The sequence below is a fragment of the Anopheles nili genome, chromosome 3 (genome assembly GCF_943737925.1).
Source record: "Anopheles nili chromosome 3, idAnoNiliSN_F5_01, whole genome shotgun sequence".
Taxonomy (NCBI): domain Eukaryota; kingdom Metazoa; phylum Arthropoda; class Insecta; order Diptera; family Culicidae; genus Anopheles; species Anopheles nili.
In genome coordinates, this window is record NC_071292.1 from 41,086,239 (window position 1) to 41,108,388 (window position 22,150).

At 38.4% G+C, this 22,150-nt stretch overlaps 5 protein-coding genes across 6 annotated transcripts; 2 read left to right on the forward strand and 3 right to left on the reverse strand.

Annotated features, from left to right (window-relative positions):
• Nucleotides 1-193: 193 nt before the first annotated feature.
• Nucleotides 194-7,480, reverse strand: LOC128724338 (uncharacterized). Its single transcript, XM_053818067.1, is given in 4 exon segments — nt 194-720; nt 1,419-4,262; nt 6,133-6,679; nt 7,468-7,480. Coding segments are annotated over 4 exon segments (3,486 nt in total). The 3' UTR covers nt 194-638.
• A 762-nt stretch (nt 7,481-8,242) lies between these two features.
• LOC128726921 (V-type proton ATPase subunit D 1) lies at nt 8,243-10,063 on the forward strand. Of its 2 annotated transcripts, XR_008410829.1 has the most exons (6): nt 8,243-8,372; nt 8,437-8,554; nt 8,623-8,986; nt 9,074-9,168; nt 9,256-9,433; nt 9,534-10,063. XR_008410829.1 is itself a non-coding variant. In XM_053820768.1 (5 exons), the coding sequence occupies exons 1-5, from the start codon at nt 8,332-8,334 to the stop codon at nt 9,376-9,378; spliced, it is 741 nt and encodes a 246-aa protein (XP_053676743.1). In that variant the 5' UTR covers nt 8,243-8,331; the 3' UTR covers nt 9,379-10,063. The 2 variants fall into 2 exon arrangements, 1 of the variants encoding a protein (XP_053676743.1); XM_053820768.1 differs by having other exon boundaries at nt 9,256-10,063.
• On the reverse strand, nt 9,818-12,415 carry LOC128726920 (armadillo-like helical domain-containing protein 3). Its single transcript, XM_053820766.1, has 6 exons — nt 11,664-12,415; nt 11,441-11,602; nt 11,152-11,364; nt 10,870-11,090; nt 10,547-10,779; nt 9,818-10,453 (listed from the first exon to the last, which is right to left on the reverse strand). The coding sequence occupies exons 1-6, from the start codon at nt 12,413-12,415 to the stop codon at nt 9,893-9,895; spliced, it is 2,142 nt and encodes a 713-aa protein (XP_053676741.1). The 3' UTR covers nt 9,818-9,892.
• A 1,318-nt stretch (nt 12,416-13,733) lies between these two features.
• LOC128724339 (ER degradation-enhancing alpha-mannosidase-like protein 2) lies at nt 13,734-16,304 on the forward strand. Its single transcript, XM_053818068.1, has 2 exons — nt 13,734-13,891; nt 13,958-16,304. The coding sequence occupies exons 1-2, from the start codon at nt 13,734-13,736 to the stop codon at nt 16,209-16,211; spliced, it is 2,412 nt and encodes an 803-aa protein (XP_053674043.1). The 3' UTR covers nt 16,212-16,304.
• Nucleotides 16,305-16,571: 267 nt separating this feature from the next.
• Nucleotides 16,572-18,816, reverse strand: LOC128727878 (transforming acidic coiled-coil-containing protein 1). The gene is made up of 5 exons (XM_053821830.1): nt 18,695-18,816; nt 18,378-18,482; nt 17,658-17,819; nt 17,437-17,586; nt 16,572-17,352 (listed from the first exon to the last, which is right to left on the reverse strand). The coding sequence occupies exons 1-5, from the start codon at nt 18,748-18,750 to the stop codon at nt 17,172-17,174; spliced, it is 654 nt and encodes a 217-aa protein (XP_053677805.1). The 5' UTR covers nt 18,751-18,816; the 3' UTR covers nt 16,572-17,171.
• Between the last annotated feature and the right edge of the window lie 3,334 nt (nt 18,817-22,150).

The following is a 22,150-nucleotide window of genomic DNA, read 5'->3' on the forward strand; positions in this document are numbered from 1 at the left end:
TGGCGTAATGAGGCAATCATGTTAATTTGGTATATATATATTTATAATATGTAAACTTTGTTTCATAAATTATTCAGACCATGATCATAGCTATACTTATTCCAGCAAAACTATACTGTAACTAAACCATATTATGATTATGATTATATTATTATTTGTAATATATATATTTATCAACACAACTCATGCCTTTAATTACAAATATATCACTTTTTTGAAACATTGAGAACAAAATTGACAACTTGAAAAAACACTTTGAACTCGATTTGTCTAAGTTCGTCGCATTATAATTTATTTACCTGTTTCCATGAGCAAGAATTCAGATAAAAATAGACATACATCAATTTGTCAGGATTTAATGAAGTGTGACAAATGCGGTTTGGAATTTACGGAAACCTATCTCTACGCTCAAAAATAATACTGCTTTCGTACAATATTGGTTTCTTTCTTATTCATTTAAAATCCTGTACTAAATTTTCCAACATTATTCTATTGGTTTCTGAGTATTAATTCTAATCTGAAAATTGTCACACACAATTTAGCTAGTTCTTTTTTATAAATGTAGAAGATGAATTTTTTTGTGCCAGAGTTCGTTGGTTATCATCTACACAGTTGCCGCGAGAATCGCTTAAGTTAGTTTACTCGCACGCCTCCTCATCTTCCGAGGATGAACTCGCCGGTATAGTTGAAAACCATGCAACACGATCTTTGTTAACGATCCTGAAATAGAAAACACGATTTATGTAATAGCAGATTACATTGCTTAGCTCTTCATCTAGCAATCATTCCATTCGGAAAAGTTATAGTAGGAAATTATCAGAGGCGATATCGAATCAGAAAATCAATTACTCATCAGTCTTGCAATCTCGTTATGGATTTTGAAACAATGTAAGATAGTATAGCAAGGCTATAACATTGCTATACGATGATCCCTTTTTCAGTAATTGTTAAAATTAGCAATACTGACGTCACATGCAAAGTGCTGGTGGATGGAAGTCGAAAAAAAAACCCATCCCTCCTACACTAGAGTGAGCCATTCGAGGTTGATGTGATCTCCGCGATGACCATGTTCTACAAGACACTCCTAAATGCTAGCATACGCTGATGATATAGCTAACAGCTCTATTTACGTAGGAACCAGAAGCCCACAAAAGGGTAATAAAGGAAGAGATAAGAGGCAGTACCAACTACCCTGGTAATGCAAATTCAATTCAATCACGTTCATGCGGAACATTTTTAGCTTACTAAAGTTTGTTGACCTCTTGAAGGAATCGCGATATTCACATAGTCGATCATGTCATGAGAACGACCATGTCATGAGTTTCATGCAGCAAAGCTATACATTTCAGACCACTACAAACTTGTAAGCTATATCTGCGTGCGAACGATGTGTAGCAAAATGCAAAACGAATACTTACGGCGCAGTCCGTTTGCTAGTGCTTGTTGGTAGAGTAGAAGACACTCGATAGTAGTTTTGCTGCTCCTCCTCAGCAGGATCGGGCATTTTTCTCTGCAACGTCATAGTTTCCTGTATGGGAACGCCAGTTTTACTGTTATCCTGCTGATCCATGTAGTATCGCATAGTGTTGCCGGATGATTTGCAGTTCTCGCATTCGCTTAAATAGTCGTCATCAAGACTGTTGTCGTTCGGTAGTACATGTTCTCTTGGGTTCGCACAATTTGTGATCGTCGTCAACAGTACCGGCAATGAGAGAAGTATCGGTTGGTGCTTGGCATTGAAGTTGGTCCCTCCAACGTCCTCGCTTCCAGTGCCACCAACATCCGCCCCCGGTGCAACGGTTACTGACGAGCTTTTCGTTGTATTGTACAACACCGATTGATGGCATCTTTCAAATGACATGGTGGGATTTATGCTCCTGGAGTTATCGTTAGCCAGTAAATCATGTGTGGAACTAGGGTTAACGAAAGCCATCGTAGCTTGTGAGTCAACGGGAATGTTTATAACAGATGGTATGTGATTGACCGCTTCCGTAACGAGGCTCGTTTTACGCCCATTACTTAGCGAGCTATTTTTGGGGAGAGTATTACTATCATAATGGGTTTTTTCTTGCAATAGCAGCCCTTTGCTGGCAGTTTCGTCGTGACCTGAAGATTGATTCGATTTTATACTCCTACCCCCATTAGACGCTATTACATTATCGTGTCGTTGCTTTCTTTCGCAGCTTCGCGTGGAAAAAACAGATTGCCGGGGTAGCGAATTTGAAAAGCCATTAGAGCTGCACACCTTTAACATATCAATATCATGATTATTATGGCCGGGAGACTTGCGAAGCTCACTCAATTTGGCTCCACTAGTTCCGTTGCTGGCCCAGTTATATCCCTCACGGGTGTTAGCATTATCCGCCACGGTGGCCATCTTATGATGCGCCAAGCCATTACAGCGCTGTTGCTGCGAGCTTCCGGTTGATATATTTTTCACGTGAGTTTGGTTCACATGATGCTGCTGTTGTTTCTTGACCTTTGGAGGAAGAATAGGGTTCAACAATAATCCTTCGTTACCGTCAGACGTTGTCGTTATCACCATTTTTTTGTGCATTGAATTCGATTGTTCTTGATTATCCGGTAAACCACTAGCATGCAATCGTGCTGGTGGCCGCTCGTCGGATGTCGCTGGAGCTCCTACTTTGCGTTCCATTCCACTAATGTGTGGATTGGGTTCATTCACAGCCACATGCTGTTGATGACGATACATGCTTTGTTGATGCTTTGTTTTAGTCAAGCTTCCACCGGGTTCACCAGATCCTCCGCTTTCGGCGTACGATGATATCGCTTTAAGATAGTCCTTATCGTGGTATCGCTGAGCTAATTGTTTCGTATCAGCAGTCAAGGTTACACCTTTTGTTTGGCTAGACACATTAGCGGAACTATTTTCGCCAAATTTAGCACTTCTTTTATTAACAACAGTCAAATGGTCGCCACTAATTAATGCACGTTTACTACGAGTATCACTCCGATTATGAAGCAGGTCCGCGTTAGTTGTGCGAAAATTCCGTATACCACCCTCACTGGAGGTGGAAGTTGTCCCCATTGTCGTTGCCGTGGCAGTCGATTGGTAGCCGGGTAAAGCTTTATGCTGTACTGGGCAGTGACAAGTCTTTCGATTTGTTACTATTGTTGATCCTGCAGGAGTTACAGGTGTTAAGCCACCTGTCGGTGCGGGTATTCCCACTTGCGCCGACAACCGTATCGCACCTTGTTGTCCCACTATGTCTCCCGACATACGGTCGTGCTGAACTACAGAGTACGGTGTGGACGTTGCAGTAGTGGCGCTAGCTGCAACAGCCATCATGAAATTGCTGTTTGATTTAATAGGATTATTGATAGGATCAACTACGGAAAATTGGCGGGGTATTGTGCGATGATGTTTCTTCCCCGTCAAACGATTCTTAATCTCGCCATCCGCGCCTTCATCCAGGCAAGTGTTAAGACTAATATTACCATCGTTTATCATATCATCAGTAAACATTACCGGCACTGGGACGGATTGAATCGATGGTTGTGCAACGACCGCCGGATTAATGTTTACCATGTGCGTATTGACACCACCGCCATTCCCCATAAGGTTATGCTGGCGATGGCGGTGGTGAACGGAATCAAGAAATTTGTCAACTCCTATCGATTGGCGTATCGATTTGCGCACCGTTGTACAACGATTATCATTAACAATGACGCCCGGGTGCGTTGAGCTTGGTAAAACTACTGTGTTCATACCAGCATCGGTGGTATGATGCTGAGTGAAGTTACATTGCCGTGCATTCATGTTCAACTCGCAGCTAGAGTTCATGCACAACTCCATCCCGGTGTTATCGTACGTCATCGTATTACTTGCGTTACAGTGCTGATTAGCACTGACAATTCTGTTATCATCGGGGCCGCCGTCGGAATTTTCAACCACATCGTTGTTATTCACCCGATTTAATCCAGAATGGTTATACAAATGCATAACCGCATCATCATTTGCTTCACCAGTGCTTCTATCTGAACTTGTCATACGCCCATTGGTAATACCAGCATTAATACTAGAGCTCAAAAATTGAGGATCTTCGTTAGTGATAGTTGCCACACTGCGTCCTCCAATGCTACCATCGACACTGCCCATATCGGCAATGCTAGCTCCCGTTCCAGAGTTGCCATTTATATTGATGTTGATTAAATTTGTAGTATTAGATGTAATGTTTGATACATTGTCTGTTTCCTGACCAATTCCAAGAGGAAAATTTCGTCCTGTTGATGTAGCGACACTGAAATGAGGTAAATTGACAGAAAACTTCAATATAAATATGTTTATATATTTGCATAACGAATTATAGAACTTGTGAGGATAACTTGTACAACTGATTTATCCTATACGCGTCTAGAGGATACCTCAGAATCATCGCTAATTAGCACTGTAAAGCCAACCAACAAATTGCAGTTGCGGAGGAGGAAAATTAAACAATTGAAACAAATGAAGCTAACAAAGGGTTTAAAAAAGGATATGAAGTAAATATTATACCTATCGGCAGTTCCTGTTTCTACACATGAGCAATCAAACGACCGCTTAAAAAAAAGTAAAACAAATGGATTTGCTTATAAAACAATATTTGTATAGTATGCAGAAAAAGTATCTGACATAGAAATTAGCACTGATTTCTGAATCACTTTCCCCCCACAAAGGGTTTTTCCATACGTCGACCTGTTCTAGCGTAAAGTTGAAAAGCGAACAGTTTAAACCGATTCGCTTATGCATCTTGAAGGTGATAAAAGTAGCTTTACCCACTAGAACCATGAAAGTAAGTAAACTGTCTATTCAAACATCTTCCAGGTGCAGATCTTGGGTGATAGTAAAAAACCGTGCAAGACTGCTATACTTACAAACAGAATGTTTCCTCACTGAAAAAACTACACTGTCAAAAAGAAAGAAAACCTAACCAAGGTCCTAGCTAGCAGGACCAGTATTCGTCGTTTTTTGGGAGGAAATAAATATAATCTATTGAAATGCTGCAACACGAGGTTCGCTACACTGCTACCGACTATCACTGCTAGCTTAAGCACTCTACTTATGACTAATGAATTATCAAAGTTGGTTAAAGTTGGCTTTCTACTTGCAAACTTAAGTGTTGGAGGTGTCGGATGAACGACAAGAAAATCGGTTGTGGAAAAGACTCGGACCTTTATTAAACGATGCAACTTTCTGTTATGATGCTTGAAGCAATCTCTCCAAACTTAACACTACTTGAAAGGAAAATGCAACCATGAGTTGTATACAGTGGCAATTATTTGTTGTGATGTACTGAATTATTTGTTTGATTGAATGTTTGACATTTGTTGTAATTACTACCGAAAGAGGGAGGGGTTAATAAAAATGAATATACGAGAAAAGGACTGCGTTTGTTATCCTAAAAAAAGGATATCCTATATTTTAGGTTATCCTAAAAATGGGCTAGACCCTCCCATCTCAAACGTATATTCCTTTCTTCCTTCTCTTTCTCCATCTCTCCCTCATTAACGGCGAATTTCAACACATTTGATAATCGGAGCGAAATTCAAGATTTATTCATTATGCGTAAACCTACATTGTAGAATGAGGGTTTAAGTATACTAACACCCAAAAAGGCATTGAACGTGTAGTCGATGAGATTAATATAAGAGTAACGTTGGTGAAAAAGGACAAGGAAGGGCGAACGAGTAATATGGCGAATAGAGAAGAAAACATTTAAAAAAACACTAGCAATGAATGGGGAAATGATGTATGTTCCTAACAATTCTATTATGCATTCATGCCAGCGGTTTGTGCGGTCTTTCCATTCCCCTCGTAAGTCTTTCCTTGCATATACCTCCCTATTATGTTTCTTTTTCTCGTGGAAATAAAATAGTTCCGAACAAAACAAATAATTATCAGTATAAGTTGGCAACCTGTGAATTTCATCACATTCGAGGATGAGTGCTGATCATGGCAATAAAAAAGCAGTTTGTTGCCTTTAGGGAAATGATAACGAATTAGGAGCAAACTAAGAATGGAATAATTAATCGTGGCAAGTATCATGTAAGGCAATGATAGTTCCGATAGTTCTTTATAGGTAAGTAACACTTAAGTTATTCAACAAATTTAAATCACAACATTATACTCACCTAACGGTACATGAGCTCAAGGATTCCGCATGAGCGATTGCTATTGCCTCTTCATATGGGGGTGGGGCTTCTCCTCTTGTGTAATATGCACCAGGAGGTTTCCAGAGTTGGTAGTGCGGAGCAACAGAATGGTCAACGTATGAATAGTCCATGTTCATGGTACCACTGCCAAGGTAGCCAATGCTTCCTCCAATATAACCGACATTGCTAACCAGGTTTCGTTGCGTTGGATCATTAATCGTTTCTCGAACTTCTTGGGCGCGGGTCTTGCGATGTCTCAATCGACTAATGACGAAGAATAGCAAGGTTAACGAAAACATGATGATCACTCCGGTGGCCACTAGTCACATGCCGACATCATAGTTTTTATCGGTCGTATTGGCCAAAGTATCATCCAAACAGATGAACTCACAACATGAACTACCTATCTGAAAAGATTTACAATCATGGGGCGGTGAGCAGAGTACCGCCTTGCAAGCCTTAGGATGGCCATTATCACATAAACATAGACGACAGGTATCCGAACCCGGGGGAACGTAGTGAGCATCTATTGATTGTACATAGAATATAATAAGGGTGTCAGTATATCATGATCAAATTTCCATACTTAAGGTGAAATAATTTTCAATCGAACATTGTTTACCTTGCTCTACTTTCTTCCCATTAACATCACGACACTCTCCTGGCAGCGAAACCACGTTTCCATATGCCCCTAAATTAAGAAAAGGAACTTAGTATCCGTGAATAAACTTTTTTATTGAGCATTGTGTTTGCGACAGTGCATGGACATATATTCCATCTGGTATTATCGTGAAGCATAACTAACAAATTGATGAATAATTCCAACAATTCATATAATTGTACTTAAATCATTTGTATGAACACGAAACAATGTTTTGTATGCTTCTCCTAGGTATATTGTTATAACGATGAAAATTTGTGTATACAACAGGTACGTACCGACAGCAGAAGATATTTGAAAGGAGAAAATAACTCCATAGTACAGCCAGCGGACGTAGGTGTCTGCACAACTACTTTTCATTTTTAACGTTCTTGCCATCATCCAAGAGTCTAAGAGAATTTATTTGATTACACCAATTCGGTATGATATTATCTTAAAATGAAATTTTGGTTGCGCCTAGTGCGAAATCGAAGGGTGCGACTATTCTCGTTTGGTAGTATCCGTTTGGTTATTACACTGTCCCAAACTTCCTACGACACAATTCACAACATGGCAAACATTTCACAACACAATCAAAAGCATAAACGTGACTATGAACCAATTCTTGCTAGTTTATTATGCCACCCTCTGGAAATTTTTGAATGCAAATTTACATCCTCCGTGCATGACGTGAAACTTATGATGTTGCTGTTGGTTCCATTTTTGCTATCACTTTCCAGCTAATCTTCACCGTGAGCGCGCAAACGCATTAAGGATACTCTCTCTTTTATTAAACTGTTAACGATAAGAGAAGCAAATCTTACATGAAGGGTAGTTTCGGTTAGCCAAAATATCAAAAACATCGCTCTATATCGAATGTATTTGAAATGTTTTATTACATTAGTCGCTATTTTTGGATTTCAGCCATTTTGTTTCAAAACTGTAAATAATATTTACTTAGTTGAGGCCCTCACATTGAACATGACTGCTGAATTAATCACTGTTGGTATATGAAAGTATAGATTTATAATAATTACAATAATATACAATTAATACAGTACTTTACACGTTAATACAAAAAGAGTACAGTAAATTATCCCTAAAGATGCATATTTATAAGATACAGAAATTCAAATCAATTATCCAGTTCTTCCAACTTCTCTCTGAATCTCGATTTTTGATTTTGCCTCTCCACTCATATTTGTAACTCTTATTTTCTTCCTTCCTTACAACATTTTACATTTTGATAGTAGAGACTATATTGTTTTAAATCACAGCTTTCGATGCAAACTAATTATGAAACAGTTACGTTGAATCAACGTTGAAACTGAACTTTAGTTGTCAGCTGAGGTTATAAGTTGTCATGGAGCTACCCTGTGAGTCCAACCTTTCTTATCATTGCATGTTTTATTTTTGACATTACGAGTGTGTGTGTAACGAGTCTTGTGACCATAATTTGCGACTCGTGAGTGTTTTTTCCAGTCCTGTGGTACGTTTCATAGAACAGCAGTTTTTTGTGGAAATCTTCCTGTTGAAAAATGTCGTCCAAGGATAGAATTCCTATTTTCCCATCTCGAGGGTATGTACTGTTACGTGCAGCATCACGGAAGTAACGAAATACTAACATTTTTTGTATTTTAAAGTGCCCAAATGCAGATGAAGGCACGTCTTGCAGGGGCTCATAAAGGCCACGGGTTACTGAAAAAGAAGGCGGATGCATTGCAAATGCGTTTTCGTATGATTCTCAGTAAAATTATTGAGGTATGTACTATGCTAGGGCTCGTGAAATGGTGTACGAATCTACTGATATGCTAACTGTTTCTTTAAAGACTAAAACTCTGATGGGCGAAGTTATGAAAGAAGCGGCATTCTCGCTGGCCGAGGCAAAGTTTGCATCTGGTGACTTCAACCAAGTTGTTCTTCAAAATGTGACCAAGGCTCAAATTAAAATAAGAACTAAAAAAGACAACGTGGCAGGAGTAACGCTGCCTGTGTTTGAATCGTATCAAGATGGTTCCGATACCTATGAGTTGACCGGATTGGCTAAAGGTGGGCAACAGCTGCAAAAATTGAAAAAGAATTACCAGAGCGCTGTTAAGTTGCTGGTCGAATTGGCATCTCTTCAAACTTCGTTTGTTACGTTAGATGAAGTTATTAAAATCACTAATCGCCGTGTCAATGCAATCGAGCATGGTATGTATGAGAAAGACTAATTGTATATACTAGAAGCTATCTAGCCTCAGCTCTGATTATTATCAATGGTTATCAATTTCTATTTAGTTATTATTCCAAGAATCGATCGCACTCTGGCATATATCATCTCGGAGCTCGATGAACTGGAACGTGAAGAGTTCTACCGTCTTAAGAAAATTCAGGTATGTAATAAGCTGTCAAAGAAAACAATTCCGCCGGGTTAAAATAATTTGCTTTGATAACAAAATTGTAAAATTTTGCTTTATCAGGATAAGAAACGTATCGCGAAGAAGAAAGCAGAGGAAAAACGAGCAGCGTTGTTGCAGGAAGGGATAGATGTGCGCAATCAGGCCAACATCCTGGACGAAGGAGATGATGACATCTTGTTCTAAAAGATCCGTAGCAATTCATTCCACAGAACGAACAATGCGTATAAATGAATCGATAGTGAGCGATAGATGAAACGGCTGGAAAGGTCATTATTATGTAGAAACTTAATGTTGAATTTTATTTTCTGTTTTCCTATTTAATGCTTCCGATATGTTAGATACACCATTTCTGTATTGGTGCGTTTTAATCCCGTGAGGTACTGCTATCGAGGGAGATAAGCAATTGAAACAAGCACATGAATCAACGTACATACCAAGCAGTACCAACCCAGAAATGCATGAAAAGCTTATAAAAAATACATTATGGTTTTCATATTGATGTTAATGATAAAACAGAAGATGTAAATATATACTTCTCTACCAATTCGGCTTGTTTATTTATTAGGGCTTTAGTTGACATTCGAGAGAAACGTTTATTGAAAAACAAGTAAATTGCATCAAAGTATTTTGGTTCGATCTGTATCTGTTTTTTTCCAGATTTTTATTATTTTAAAAACAGAAAGCGCAATATAATCGTTCAACTAGCGAAGTGTAACATTCCTAAATCTGTAACTTCCGATGGACAGGACATCTCACTTCCAACAACAGCACTTCCCGAACAATCAACAGCATTACTTTTGTTACACTCCTTTACTAAATAGTAAACTGTTTTCCTTGTGTCAAATATTACTTCTTTCACCAAATTGGCGAAAAATAACACATGCTTTGGTCTTTCACTATACCGCTCGTATTGGTCAAGGCTGTCTTGAAGCTTCAAGGTAAGATCGTAATTCTTTTGAATTTGCTCTAATATTTGTTGTTCCGTGGGTGTCGATAGACTTTGGCTAGCAAGCCATTCTTTAATTTTTATCTGGAAATGCTTTATAATGGCAAGGATGTTGGAAAGTGCATTCAGAAGGCGGATTGAATCCTCCTTGTATTCGCAGTCATGCATAGAAGCGTATCTTAATACCATTGCGTGTAATTCACAAAACACCTTTTCCTCTCGATTCAGCTCATAGTAGAGTTCATCATAACTGTTCGTTGTTGCTAAAAACATATCACCATACGTAATAAAAAGATTGAAAATATTAATTACCTAAAAGAAAAAAAAATTACAATATGAAAAATTTTCTTATCTTTAGTCATCGTATATAGTAGGATTGATTGTGTTATCCATATTTATACTTGCCTGTAATGCTAAATCGAAAATATTGCACTTTTTCATAAGATTTTGCTCTTGGTATATGAGAAATTTTAACAAACTTATCATTGCAGTCCATAACTCTTTCCATTGATATGCAAGTCGCACACGGCATCGCTTTTGATAAATGATTATTCTATGAATTATTCCGATACACAGCAGATATAGCTCTATTGGGAATTTTTTTAACAGATGTGTAACGATGAATTCAACTAAAAGATCTGTAATATAAAGTTTTAAGTTTAGGAAGCTTAAAATATTTTCAAAATCTTGTGCTTCATTGAGCGCCATTGAATCGGCATCTAAATTACCAAGTAACGTTGTGGCTAGGGGCTGAGGCTTAGAAATTTTCTCCGATGCCAGTTTTCTGTGCCTCATATGCGCGCGATGTAAGGAAACCTTAAACGTAAGGTTTGTGTCATGCATCATCGAGTTAGCGTACTGATCTTCCGCAATGCAAGTCAAGATCAGCAAGCAAAGCTTCAGATTTGTCGCACTCAATTCACTTTTATGATCCTGCATTACAATTGAGCTGCAACAAAAACATGCTTGAGGTAGTGTACAATCATTTCATTGGGAATCAAACAGTTTACCAATATTGAAAGAGGGCAACAAAAAGGTTAGTGGAATAATGAGCAGCATCAAGAATGGCTGCCGCAGATAAGTCAGGAGTACCATCGTTAATGTTCAAAGTGTTGCAAGGTGAAGGAGGCGTTGAATCTGCTTGCGTGTGTGCTAGAGTAGTGATGAAATTTCTGTTCAAATGAACAGCCTCGTACAGCGCAAGTAGGAGTGCGTTATTTGCTCTGCAAAAAAGACGGGAAAGTTTTGTTTCATATTAACGCTCAAAACAGCACACGCGCTGTAAGCATCCACTAATACCTGATCTGTTGACTGCGGTAGCACAATTCATCAGATATGAACATGTTTCCAACTATACTAGATAACGAAGAAAACCAGGATGAAGACGAAGGTAATTCCGTTGGATGTAGCAGATGCTGCTTACAAAACATCGTTAATACGCAAGATATGACTTGTCCGTAGCTGGAATCAAAAGGTAATCTTATATTAGTTGTTTTTAAAGTAATCGATAGCAATGCCTTACCCATTCAAAGCAAACTCATCGGCTAACAGCGATAATTCCACCACATACGGATTACCTCCCTCATGTTTGCGATAGTTTACCAGTATTGTAAGCAACGTAACCACATCGTGACCGTGCAAATTTCGCAAAGTGGAATCGCTTAATATTTTTTTGAACGCCTCAAACACATTTCTTCCTATGATGTACTCAATCAGCAGATTGTCGTTGACATTATCCATTCCGGTAGCGATTATTAATAAAATTTTTAGACACAGCTCTTTTGGACGATCAGGCGTAACATTACACACCAAAATTTCATACAAATGTTTTAACAAAATGCGCATATCCTCTTGTATATCACTCAAGGTAATAAACGAAGGAGCATTGTTTATGCTTAACCCACTAACAATCCCGTGGTCGCCGCCTGCTCCACCAGCGCCACTGATTGATTGTTTGCGAAAAAGTACGTGTATAAATACGCTTATTGTTTGCAAAGCATTATGAACGCGCTTCGAGTTGCCCGACGAAAGTATGTTTATACACTCCGCGAATAACTGCTGCACATTGCTCTTGCAGGACGCATATTGTTCTGGCGTGAGTTTAATCAATTCCGCCTCCAGCATATCTATGTTTGGTTGCAGTAAAAAAAATTCCTCCCAAAACTGTGCACTTTGCCGTTTTGGATCCTCGCCACGGCATAACAGTTCGTAGATGTGCACTACTTTTTCTTTTGGCCGTTTTGTGCCAGATCCAGATCGTTTCCTGGAGGCCATTACGATAGATTGAACTACAAAACTAGTACTGGTACAAAGCTACTGCAAAAAGGAATTTTAATCAAGAATCTTTTCCTTGCTATTTTGACGAGCGAGAACAACCTTACGTTCTATTTGATCACTGCAAGTTTTTTGCACTGCCAACTTTGCCTGTTATACTTGTCAAAATCTCTGGTTCGTCGATAAAATTGTTACCGAATCGATGAAATAAAATCAGAATGTCAAATAAAAGTACGCAAAAAACTCAACCGACACTCAAGCGTTTTTTTTCACAAACTTTCGCCATTCACACAAACGGGCCTATTTTCATCGTGACGAGGAACACTGAATCTTCACGTATTTTTATCACTTTCTTCGTACGTACAAAAATGATCGCTGGAACTTGTAGCGCTTTATATCCGTATAGATTATTGGTATTCTTTGATAGCTTTTATTAGTTCAAATATATATCTTTATGAAAATGGCAAGTAATGTCGACTCCAAGCTTGCTTTAGTACATACAGACGACGGTCCGTACCGCGGTTCCCGTATTTTGTATGGAATGGTAGGATTTGTATAGAAAAAACCTTGGTTCCAGTATTCGGTTCCTGTTATTTGAGCCCACCCTATTGTAACCGCAAACTTGTACCTTGGTCCTGGAACCAAATCGTTGTATCCATAGCATAAGCGTATGCGGGAAAGGAATCGTTCGTACACAAAGTAATATCGGAGTGAAAGGAAGAGAAGATCAATATATCAAAATCATTCATCTCCTAAAGCGATAAGCCTATGTTTTTCTCAATTTGTGGTAGTTAAATAATATGAGGGCCAATGTTTCATATCTACCCATACAAACGGTATTATTAGAAATGTAGCTATTGATTACAGGCTATTGTTATCATTTTTCGTAATATTTGATAACTTGCGATAAATAATACAATTTCCCTTGGATTTCCCTAACAATGTGTATGAAACGAGCCGCAGTTTCAGTGTTCGGTTTCCTTCGTTTTCTCAGTTTCTCGGTTTTCTGGTGTTCCGTGCAATTTTGCTACAAAAAAACGCTTGGTAATCAACGTGTTAAAATGTGTGCTAAAAGAAGGGCATTTGTAGCCTGGGTAGGCAAATTTCCCCACAGTGGTCTAAATTGGTGCTAAATTGTTTACAGTGCTGTGCATGCCAATGTAAATGTGACTTGTGTTATGCCATGCCTTGTGGCATATTTTCGAAAGCAAAACGATTCGTGTGCATTTCAAGCCGGTGTGTCAACAAACAATAAGAGGCTTTTTCAATAAACAAATAGAGACGATCCAAACAAAACAAAAATTTCTTACCAAATGCAATGCTACAAACGAGATGTAGGAGCAGTCGGTATTCTAATTGCACACGATGGTCACTATCTGCGTTAGTGTGGTGCTGCATCTCAGGATGGTTTTTACGCTCAATTTCGCAAGTACAAGGTCTAAGAAAATACTCGCATAGCGACATACTACGTTTGCGGTAAGTGGTGACCATTCAATGGATTATTTTCTTAATACGTCTGTTCTTACAACCCTTGTGTTGCAGTGAACGAGTACAAAGTATGTTCCAACATGCGTACGATGGCTATCTACAATATGGTGCCCCCTACGACGAACTGCGACCGTTGTCTTGCGATGCAGTCGACACATGGGGCAGTTATTCTTTGACGCTAATCGACGCTCTCGACACGTTAGCTGTTATGGGAAACTATACGGAGTTTGGACGCGTCGTGCAGCTTTTGGCCGATCAAACTTTCGATGCGGATATCAACGTATCAGTATTCGAGACCAACATCCGCATTATTGGAGGCCTGCTCTCGGCACACTTGCTTTCCAATCAGGCGGATTTGAAATCACTGGGAGTTGTCGAACCAGGCTGGCCTTGCGAAGGACCGTTGCTACGGCTGGCTGAGGATGTTGCCCAGCGTTTGTTACCCGCTTTCGATACCGCTACGGGAATGCCTTATGGGACGGTCAATTTGCGTCATGGTGTTCCGTACGGTGAAACAACAGTAACGTGTACCGCCGGTATCGGTACATTCATATTGGAATTCGGCACGCTCAGTCGGCTGACCGGAAATCCTGTATATGAGGATGTGGCTATGCACGCTTTAACGGCTCTGTATGAGCACCGTTCAACGATCGGCTTGTACGGAAACCACATCGATGTGCAAACTGGCCGTTGGATAGCGCAAGATGCGGGAATTGGCGCCGGAGTGGATTCCTATTTTGAATATTTAGTAAAAGGGTCCATTTTGCTGGAGAAACCTTCGCTCTTCGCAACCTTCTTGGAAAATAAAGCATCAATAGATCGCTACCTGAAACGTGAAGATTGGTACGTTTGGGTGAGCATGAGTAAAGGCCAATTAACGTTGCCCGTCTTCCAGTCGTTGGAGGCCTATTGGCCGGGTCTGCTAAGTTTGTATGGTAACACGAAGGAAGCATTGCGTGTGCTACACAGCTACCAGACTGTCTGGAGGCAGTATGGCTTTTTGCCAGAGTTCTACAATATTCCCACTGGCGAAGCTGGTACAAATCGTGAAAATTATCCCCTGCGGCCTGAGTTAATCGAATCAGTTATGTATCTTTACCGTGCCACGGGCGATCCGTTTCTGTTAGAAGTGGGTGAAAATATTCTCGAAAGCATTGAACATAGTGCAAAGACAGCTTGTGGGTATGCTACGATACGAAACGTCATCACCCACCAACAAGAGGATCGCATGGAGTCATTCTTTTTAGCCGAAACTACCAAATATCTTTATTTGCTATTTGATTCCAGCAATTTTCTCCACAACGATGGCCGCATTGGAAATATCGTTAAAACGAAAAATCTTTCAGAAAACCTAGAATGTGTGGTAGATGCAGGTGGATACATTTTCAACACCGAAGCTCATCCCATAGATCCAATGGCACTGCGATGTTGTGAAGCACGGCGTTCCAACATTTTTGAAAATGCACCCAATCCAAGCGAACAAAATGTTCCACGTGGTGAACTGCTTTTGCAGAGAGCTTCACGTAAAGCCCAACCAGTATCTAAAAAGAATACGCAAAAGCTTGCGATCCCATTCAAAGAACCAGGGATAGCTTCTACCGCAAAGATTGAAGCGGAAAGCGAAGAAAGGATGGCTACGGTAAAGCTTCCAACCAACCCTATAAGTAGAAATTTAGACAGCGGAGACATAATCGGTGAAATCAAAACGAATATCATCTCCTCAAGCGTAACCGTCTCAACCGAAAAGGACAAAGATATAGCTTCGATTCCCACTACAAAAGTGTTATTGGAGTCAAACGCGGGTAAATCGAATCCCTCGGACAAACCGACGCTTCTATCTGGTGGCGCAGACACACCGGAAACAAATGCGAAGAAAATCGCAGGTAACGTGAATAACTTACTTTTGGAAATAAAAGCTGCGGAGAAACCGTTCATTTCTACAGACCATTCCTCTAGTTTGCGAAATAAAGCAGACAGTGATTCTTATGAATACAAGGAAGCGTATGAGATAGTAGAAGATAAAACAGTAACCACCCTCGTTAAACTCATACAAAACTTATTTCTCAAAAACAGTGGACAACAGAGCCAAAGAAGAGCAAAGTTTGATAGTGAAAAATTTTACCAACAATTAGAAAGGAAAAGACTTGAGCAACTTAAACGGTTGGCGGAAGTAAATGGCAATATTAATGCTTCAGAAACAGCTTCAACGGCTGCTGGTACCATGAACGTACGATACGAGCTGTTGTCATGCACCGCGCAGTCCTATCTGCAGAGATTAACACTGCTAGGAGAGTTCTATCATGGTTAAAACACCCAACTGTAGCCACAAACTAGCGTTATCAAATATGCAAACGAAAGGTCATATAGTTTGGCAAAACGATATTAGATTTAAAGAGGTTTTGGCGACAAATAAAAACAAAAGTTTACCTAAAGACCGTGTATCTACATTTTAGTCACCTACAGTGAGAATTTGCTTACACTTCTGAAATGGAAAAGGCTAAACAAAATTTGCCGATCGTAATTGCATAAACCGAATACTCCTGCTCTTTATATTCCTTTGCAAAGCCCGACCGATATTGATTCATTGATTCATATGATAATCATTGGTTGTTGATAACGTAATTTGGGATGTTTATATACAAAAAAAACATTTAACTTTCTCGATAGGTAGGTTACGATTGAACGATGTAGTTGTTATTTATTAAATTACGCTTTTTTCAATATTTGTTCTGCGATAGATTTCCCTACACTCCGTGTGTATTAGCTTCATGTTTACTTGTTTAGTTGTTTCAAAACTCTGCATTGTTATTGTAATAATACGCATTTTAAAAATAAAACTGAAACAAATATATTAGGTAGTCAAATGCTTGTATATGACTAAGATTTCATTACGCTCATTATTATATTGTTCTGGGAAATAAATACCGCACCCTTTGCTCTACGCATAGTTATTAAAAAAAGCAACATAAAAATAACTTCAACAATCAGATCTCTAATTAGGCACTCGATTGCTTGCGGATAAACATAAAATTCATGAAAAACACAAGAACCCAATCTCTACCGCAGAGCTGCTTCATAATGAGCTGTTAAATAAGTCGAACTTGTTTCGCGATAATATACGTAGAATAAAGAAAGAAGAAGAAACAGAGAAGAATTTTCTACGCTTGCAATTCGTTACGAGAAGAACACTGGGGGGGGGGGGGGGGAAAGATTACCGGATGCGTGAAATTAACATAGGGAAAAGTCCTATCGTTACAATCGGCCGTCTTCAATTGGTTTCACTGATCAGCTCATCGCATATCTTTACTAACTCTTCATTTTCTTTTGATTTTTGAATCAACTGCTCATTGATAGAGATGCGATATAATTCTTCTTTCTTTATCTGAGCCTTTAATTTAGCTGATTCCTGGGAATGGTTGCGAATGGCTTCATCTATTTTGGTATTTGCACTGTAAATACAACAGATATTTCATTAAAAAAAACTAGCTATATTTAAAAAAAAACATATGGTTATCATAAGATATGTTACTTACATTTCTAGTTGACTCATAGCATGACTTTTCATTTTTTCATATCGCTGCTCTTGCGCTCGAAGACATTCTTCTAATTTCACAACTTTTTCTAAAAGTTTTTCTTCGTTGTCTTTGTATTTTATGGCGTTCTTTTTCATCCGTTCATATTTCCTAAAGAAGTATAAGTAATAATATAAATATATTGTTTAATATATTTCATACAAAATCTTCAAAATACTCACGCATACAAATTCGAGAATGTTTTCTCCAGTGATTCCATATGTTGTGCGTTTATCTCGTTGTCTTGTTTGAGACCCTCACATTCCTGGTCATGAGTTCGAATGAGAACTTCCTTCTCCGATATCAGCTCTGCAATCGTACGTTCATAAGCCTCCACAACATTGCTGTTTAAAAAAATGATAAAAAATTTATAAAAATAATTACCATATTTTTTCGTTTAGAGGACACCTCTTCCTAGCATGAAATCATTCTGCATATTTTTCACTTAAGTTATTATTCTATATAGAATTTCAATTCTATATATTCAATATATGTAAACCGTCTCACAGCAACAGCCATAAAAATTACTCCCCTAATCGATTACCTGTACCTTATTTTAAAATCAAAATCAAGACGATGATCTTATTTCCTTCTTTTGACATTGAATCTATCTATAGCACAAGAAAGGAGCATAATGATCTGTTTTAAAGCGCCGCAAAATTTGATTTACACACGTTACGATAGTTAAGGCTTCAGTTTTAAGCGTAATCGACTAACTTATTTGAACCAACAACAACAATGTTTTAGTCTATTCCAGCGCAATCTGCTTGAAAGAATATTAATGCGTTATTGGCTTGATCGAAATTCCACATTCGAATAAAAAAGCATATACATAGCATACGTATGAACGTAAAGTGCCTTAAAGAAAATAATAAAAGAACCATGCCAAATATGTAACATACCTCATCTTCGAAATTGTTTTATCCTTTTCGGTTATCCTCTTCAACATGCTTTCTTCTCTGAGTTCAACATCTTGCATTTTTTTCTCCATCTCTGCAATGTTGATGCTACAAAAAATAAAAATCAAAACCCAATTAGTTTAAATAACATGAATCCTTAAATGCTAAGATTACACACATAAGCTAATCAAAAGAACGATTCTGCATATTAAAAATCCCTATCAAAAAAAATCGTCATGCACAACGTCATGTTTACAGTTTTTCCTTTACAACATAATGGGACAAATATTCTTTCATTACTCTATTTTAAAACTACTTACTCTTCATTTCTATTTTTCTTGCCTGCTTCAACGAAAGTATCCTCATTTTGTGCCATTTGATCGTCGCTGAAATATAAAAATATCTAGCAAAACCAAATACAATACGGTGCTTTTGAATTGTTATACCTCATGTTGAAGATTGCACTATTCTCTTTATCAGTTTGCGGTTCAGCCAGCATTTTTTCAAAAGGGCACTTCAAACCATGATTAGGCTGTAACAAAGCATAACGGAAAACCATATGTTGACACTATTCGTTCAAAATATGTCGAATAAATCGAATATACTTACACTCTGAGCGTTTTCAAAACTGCCACTATTGTTTACTGTAGCACTATGTATGGAGAATATGTTCACTGATTCTTGTATAGGGACAGAATTCGCAACATCTGAAACAAGCAGCTCTTCCACAGTTACCTCTTTCAGTTCTGTAGTTTCTAAAGGATTAATTAATTCAGACCCAAGGACACAATATTCATCACGCTTTTCAATTTCCTCCGGCAGCTTTCCGACAATTGCTTGAATATGATCTGGAGATGATTCTGTTAAGTTTGCTCTGTTTTGTACTGTATCATCCTGTTCTGCAGCGTAGTTGGAAGCAAATGTGTAGGAGTTCAGCTGATCTTCGTCAACCTCCGAAGTAACTGTTGTGCTGCGATTCTGCAGGTGATCTTCGTCAACCTGCGACGAAACTGTTGAGCTGCGATTCTTTAGATGATCTTCGTCAACTTCAGAAGATTCTGTTGTGCTGCGATTCTCAAGCTGTTCATGTGTTGAATTTTCAGTCAAACACTTACTTGGACCCACATTAGCTGCGATTACTGTTTTATCAAGAAGACAATACGACGTATTGTCTTTTTCATCATTTTGTATGCCGCTTGAAGCTAATGGTGTCTCAGACAGTAAAGCAGAATCATCAACTTTTGAAGGAGATGTCTGGGAAGGCTCCGTCAGCACTACGGTATTGAACTCGGGCTGCTTCAAAGTATAGTTTGCTATTGTTTCCGAGAGTGAAGCACCCACCGTAGGTTGGGCTTTTTGCTCCTGTTGTACAACCTCAACCAACGACGAACAAGGAGATGTTGTTTCGTCAGTTTCTATGATTGACTTATCTGGAAGTTTTGTGATCGTTTCACGTCGTAAGAGTGGATCAAAATTTATCAAAATTGAGTTCCGAGGGAGATGTATTTCTTCTGACAATGATGCGGATGATTTACAGCCAGGTACTGCACTTGTCGCCAGCGTACACCCACGGTGCATCAAACAATCGAAGTCCGCGGCCGAAAAATTGTCTACAAGGACAGAAAAAATCGTTTACAAATGCACAGTTCTCGTACTTTACTGAATGTGTATGAATTACATTGGTAGATTAACAATATGCAAAAGGCGAAAGTTCATTCCGTCATGAAAGGTTTTCTCTTGAGGTGAGTAGAGAAGAATAGCTAACACATGACATTCACCTTCGTGCTATCCTACTCTTACATTCCAGTGACTTTCATGCCGGTCTATAATAACGAATTTAGTTCTTCAGTTGCCTGCTATGATGAATAAGGCAGGGATTATAAAACAGACAAAATCCGAGCAAAACTAAATAAGCTCACGGTGCTTCTCTTCGTACACGATCCAAATAGCATCTGGATATAATCTACTTATTGTATCTAAGACATTTAGTGACTTGCCAGTCGAATAAAATACTAAACGATGAAGCTAGAAAATAATCAGCATTGGTTAAAAAATCACTTGATGCTGTTTGAACTATTCTATATAGTTCGCATACTGACTTCATTAAATATTTAACAGTGCAAATTACACCTGCGAGTATTACATATAATGATCTGTACTATGGTCAGTAAAAAATAGGTGCACTACATCATCACCCCACCATGGTTCAAGATTATATTTAGTAGGGGTCTTCTGAAATAATTTGGTTTAGTTTTCCAAATTCAAAACAAAAAAGGAGTGTTTTAGGTTCACGATTCAACTTTCAAGTTTTAAAGACGATCATACAACTATCCTACCTCAAAACTAAAAAAAAGGTGTTTCATATTTTCGAAACTGAAATCAACTTCAATTTCCACCATGAACATTCTATCAACTGAATGTAATGAAAGTCTAGTACATGTATTCTTCGGCTGGTGCAAAAGCACAAGATTCAAAAATCAATTCACCGCTAATAATACACATTATTAATATTTGAAATCTAGAATACTCACATTCGTCGGCTGAGGTGAAACGTTCCTCTTCATGGCTATTATTTTTGGACATGGAATGTAATAGATCAGTTTCCGGGTTATTCAACGGAAAGGTATCTACTTGGCAAACTTGTGCAGGAAATTCGAATAACTCATTTTTGCTGCTTTCCAAAAACACATTTTCTTTTTGTACGCCAATAGCAACTGGATTATTTACCAAATTCCCTTTCAATCGTGCTATAGCACTGTTACATTTCAGGACGATATTAGATTGATTGGACTCGTTTGTGGATTGAAGCGGGAAACGGCTTGGCGAGTCTGTCCCGCTTTTGAAGCATTCTGGTCCATTGGGAAAGCTTTTATTTAGCACTGCCAAGCTTGGTGATTCGCTTGTTTCTAATGTGCTCAGTTGAACGATATTCCCATCACTTTGAGTTACTATCGTGGTGTCATTTTGTTTGATTCCATTTTCGTGCCAATTATCACGATTCAGAGACACATCCATTTTCTCGTCGACTACAATTCATCAATTTACAAACAAGAAAACACACAACAATGATCATCAGTGTTACTTAATTTGAAAAATCTTATGCTTACCTATCATGGCAGCTTCGCCAATCCTTTGCGTTTCGTCGTAAGAGATGTCCATTGCTTCCATATTTACAGTTGAGGATTACAAAAATCTAAAACGAAACATATTGGTCAAATTGCTGTTTTCCTAAAATGCGCAAATGCAGTTTTATTTTTAAACATTGACAAAAATAATCTCATTGCCAATGACATATTTAGCTTAGCCGGCGCAAACAGCTACAATTTGATCAATTTTTGCGCATATCATTGGCAGTCAGGAAAATGTTAAAACTGTTGCCAGTAAGAGAAATATTGCCAATGGGTAAGCTATGAGACTATTGCTTAACAAAATGGGCGACATACTCAACGATATATCAAGTAATCCAAAGTATTTATCTTGAACAAAACTAAATATTCAGCAACAACTAGTTTAATCTCCCGCTCAAGCGACGGTTTTTTTTGACTGACTTGCTTTTGACATTTGAAATAAGAAATTCAGCTACCCTTCAAACTTTTCATCTCAGGTGACAATAAAACGTTTTTTTTCAAAATTAATTCATTGTGAAGACTTAGGTCTGCTTCAAGCAGCTGAAAAACACATTTTTACGGTAAAATTACTACTTACTCTCACCCAAGGTCGTTAACAAGTTGCGTACCAAGCTTTTTTAAAGGAATTTCCACATATTGCCACGATTC

Excerpts from the sequence above, each read along its gene's own strand:
- LOC128726921 (XM_053820768.1), top strand. The coding sequence starts at position 8,332 with ATGTCGTCCAAGGATAGAATTCCTATTTTCCCATCTCGAGG. Across the intron at positions 8,373-8,436 it reads CCTATTTTCCCATCTCGAGG|TGCCCAAATGCAGATGAAGG; the intron begins GTATGTACTGTT and ends TGTATTTTAAAG. Across the intron at positions 9,169-9,255 it reads ACCGTCTTAAGAAAATTCAG|GATAAGAAACGTATCGCGAA; the intron begins GTATGTAATAAG and ends TTGCTTTATCAG.
- LOC128726920 (XM_053820766.1), bottom strand. The coding sequence starts at position 12,415 with ATGGCCTCCAGGAAACGATCTGGATCTGGCACAAAACGGCCAAAAGAA. Across the intron at positions 11,365-11,440 it reads TACCGCAGTCAACAGATCAG|AGCAAATAACGCACTCCTAC; the intron begins GTATTAGTGGAT and ends TCTTTTTTGCAG. Across the intron at positions 10,454-10,546 it reads TTTTCGATTTAGCATTACAG|GTAATTAATATTTTCAATCT; the intron begins GCAAGTATAAAT and ends TTTTTCTTTTAG.
- LOC128724339 (XM_053818068.1), top strand. The coding sequence starts at position 13,734 with ATGCTACAAACGAGATGTAGGAGCAGTCGGTATTCTAATTGCACACGA. Across the intron at positions 13,892-13,957 it reads AGCGACATACTACGTTTGCG|TGAACGAGTACAAAGTATGT; the intron begins GTAAGTGGTGAC and ends CTTGTGTTGCAG.
- LOC128727878 (XM_053821830.1), bottom strand. The coding sequence starts at position 18,750 with ATGGCACAAAATGAGGATACTTTCGTTGAAGCAGGCAAGAAAAATAGA. Across the intron at positions 18,483-18,694 it reads AAGAAAAATAGAAATGAAGA|CATCAACATTGCAGAGATGG; the intron begins GTAAGTAGTTTT and ends TATTTTTTGTAG. Across the intron at positions 17,820-18,377 it reads AAAACAATTTCGAAGATGAG|CAATGTTGTGGAGGCTTATG; the intron begins GTATGTTACATA and ends TTTTTTAAACAG.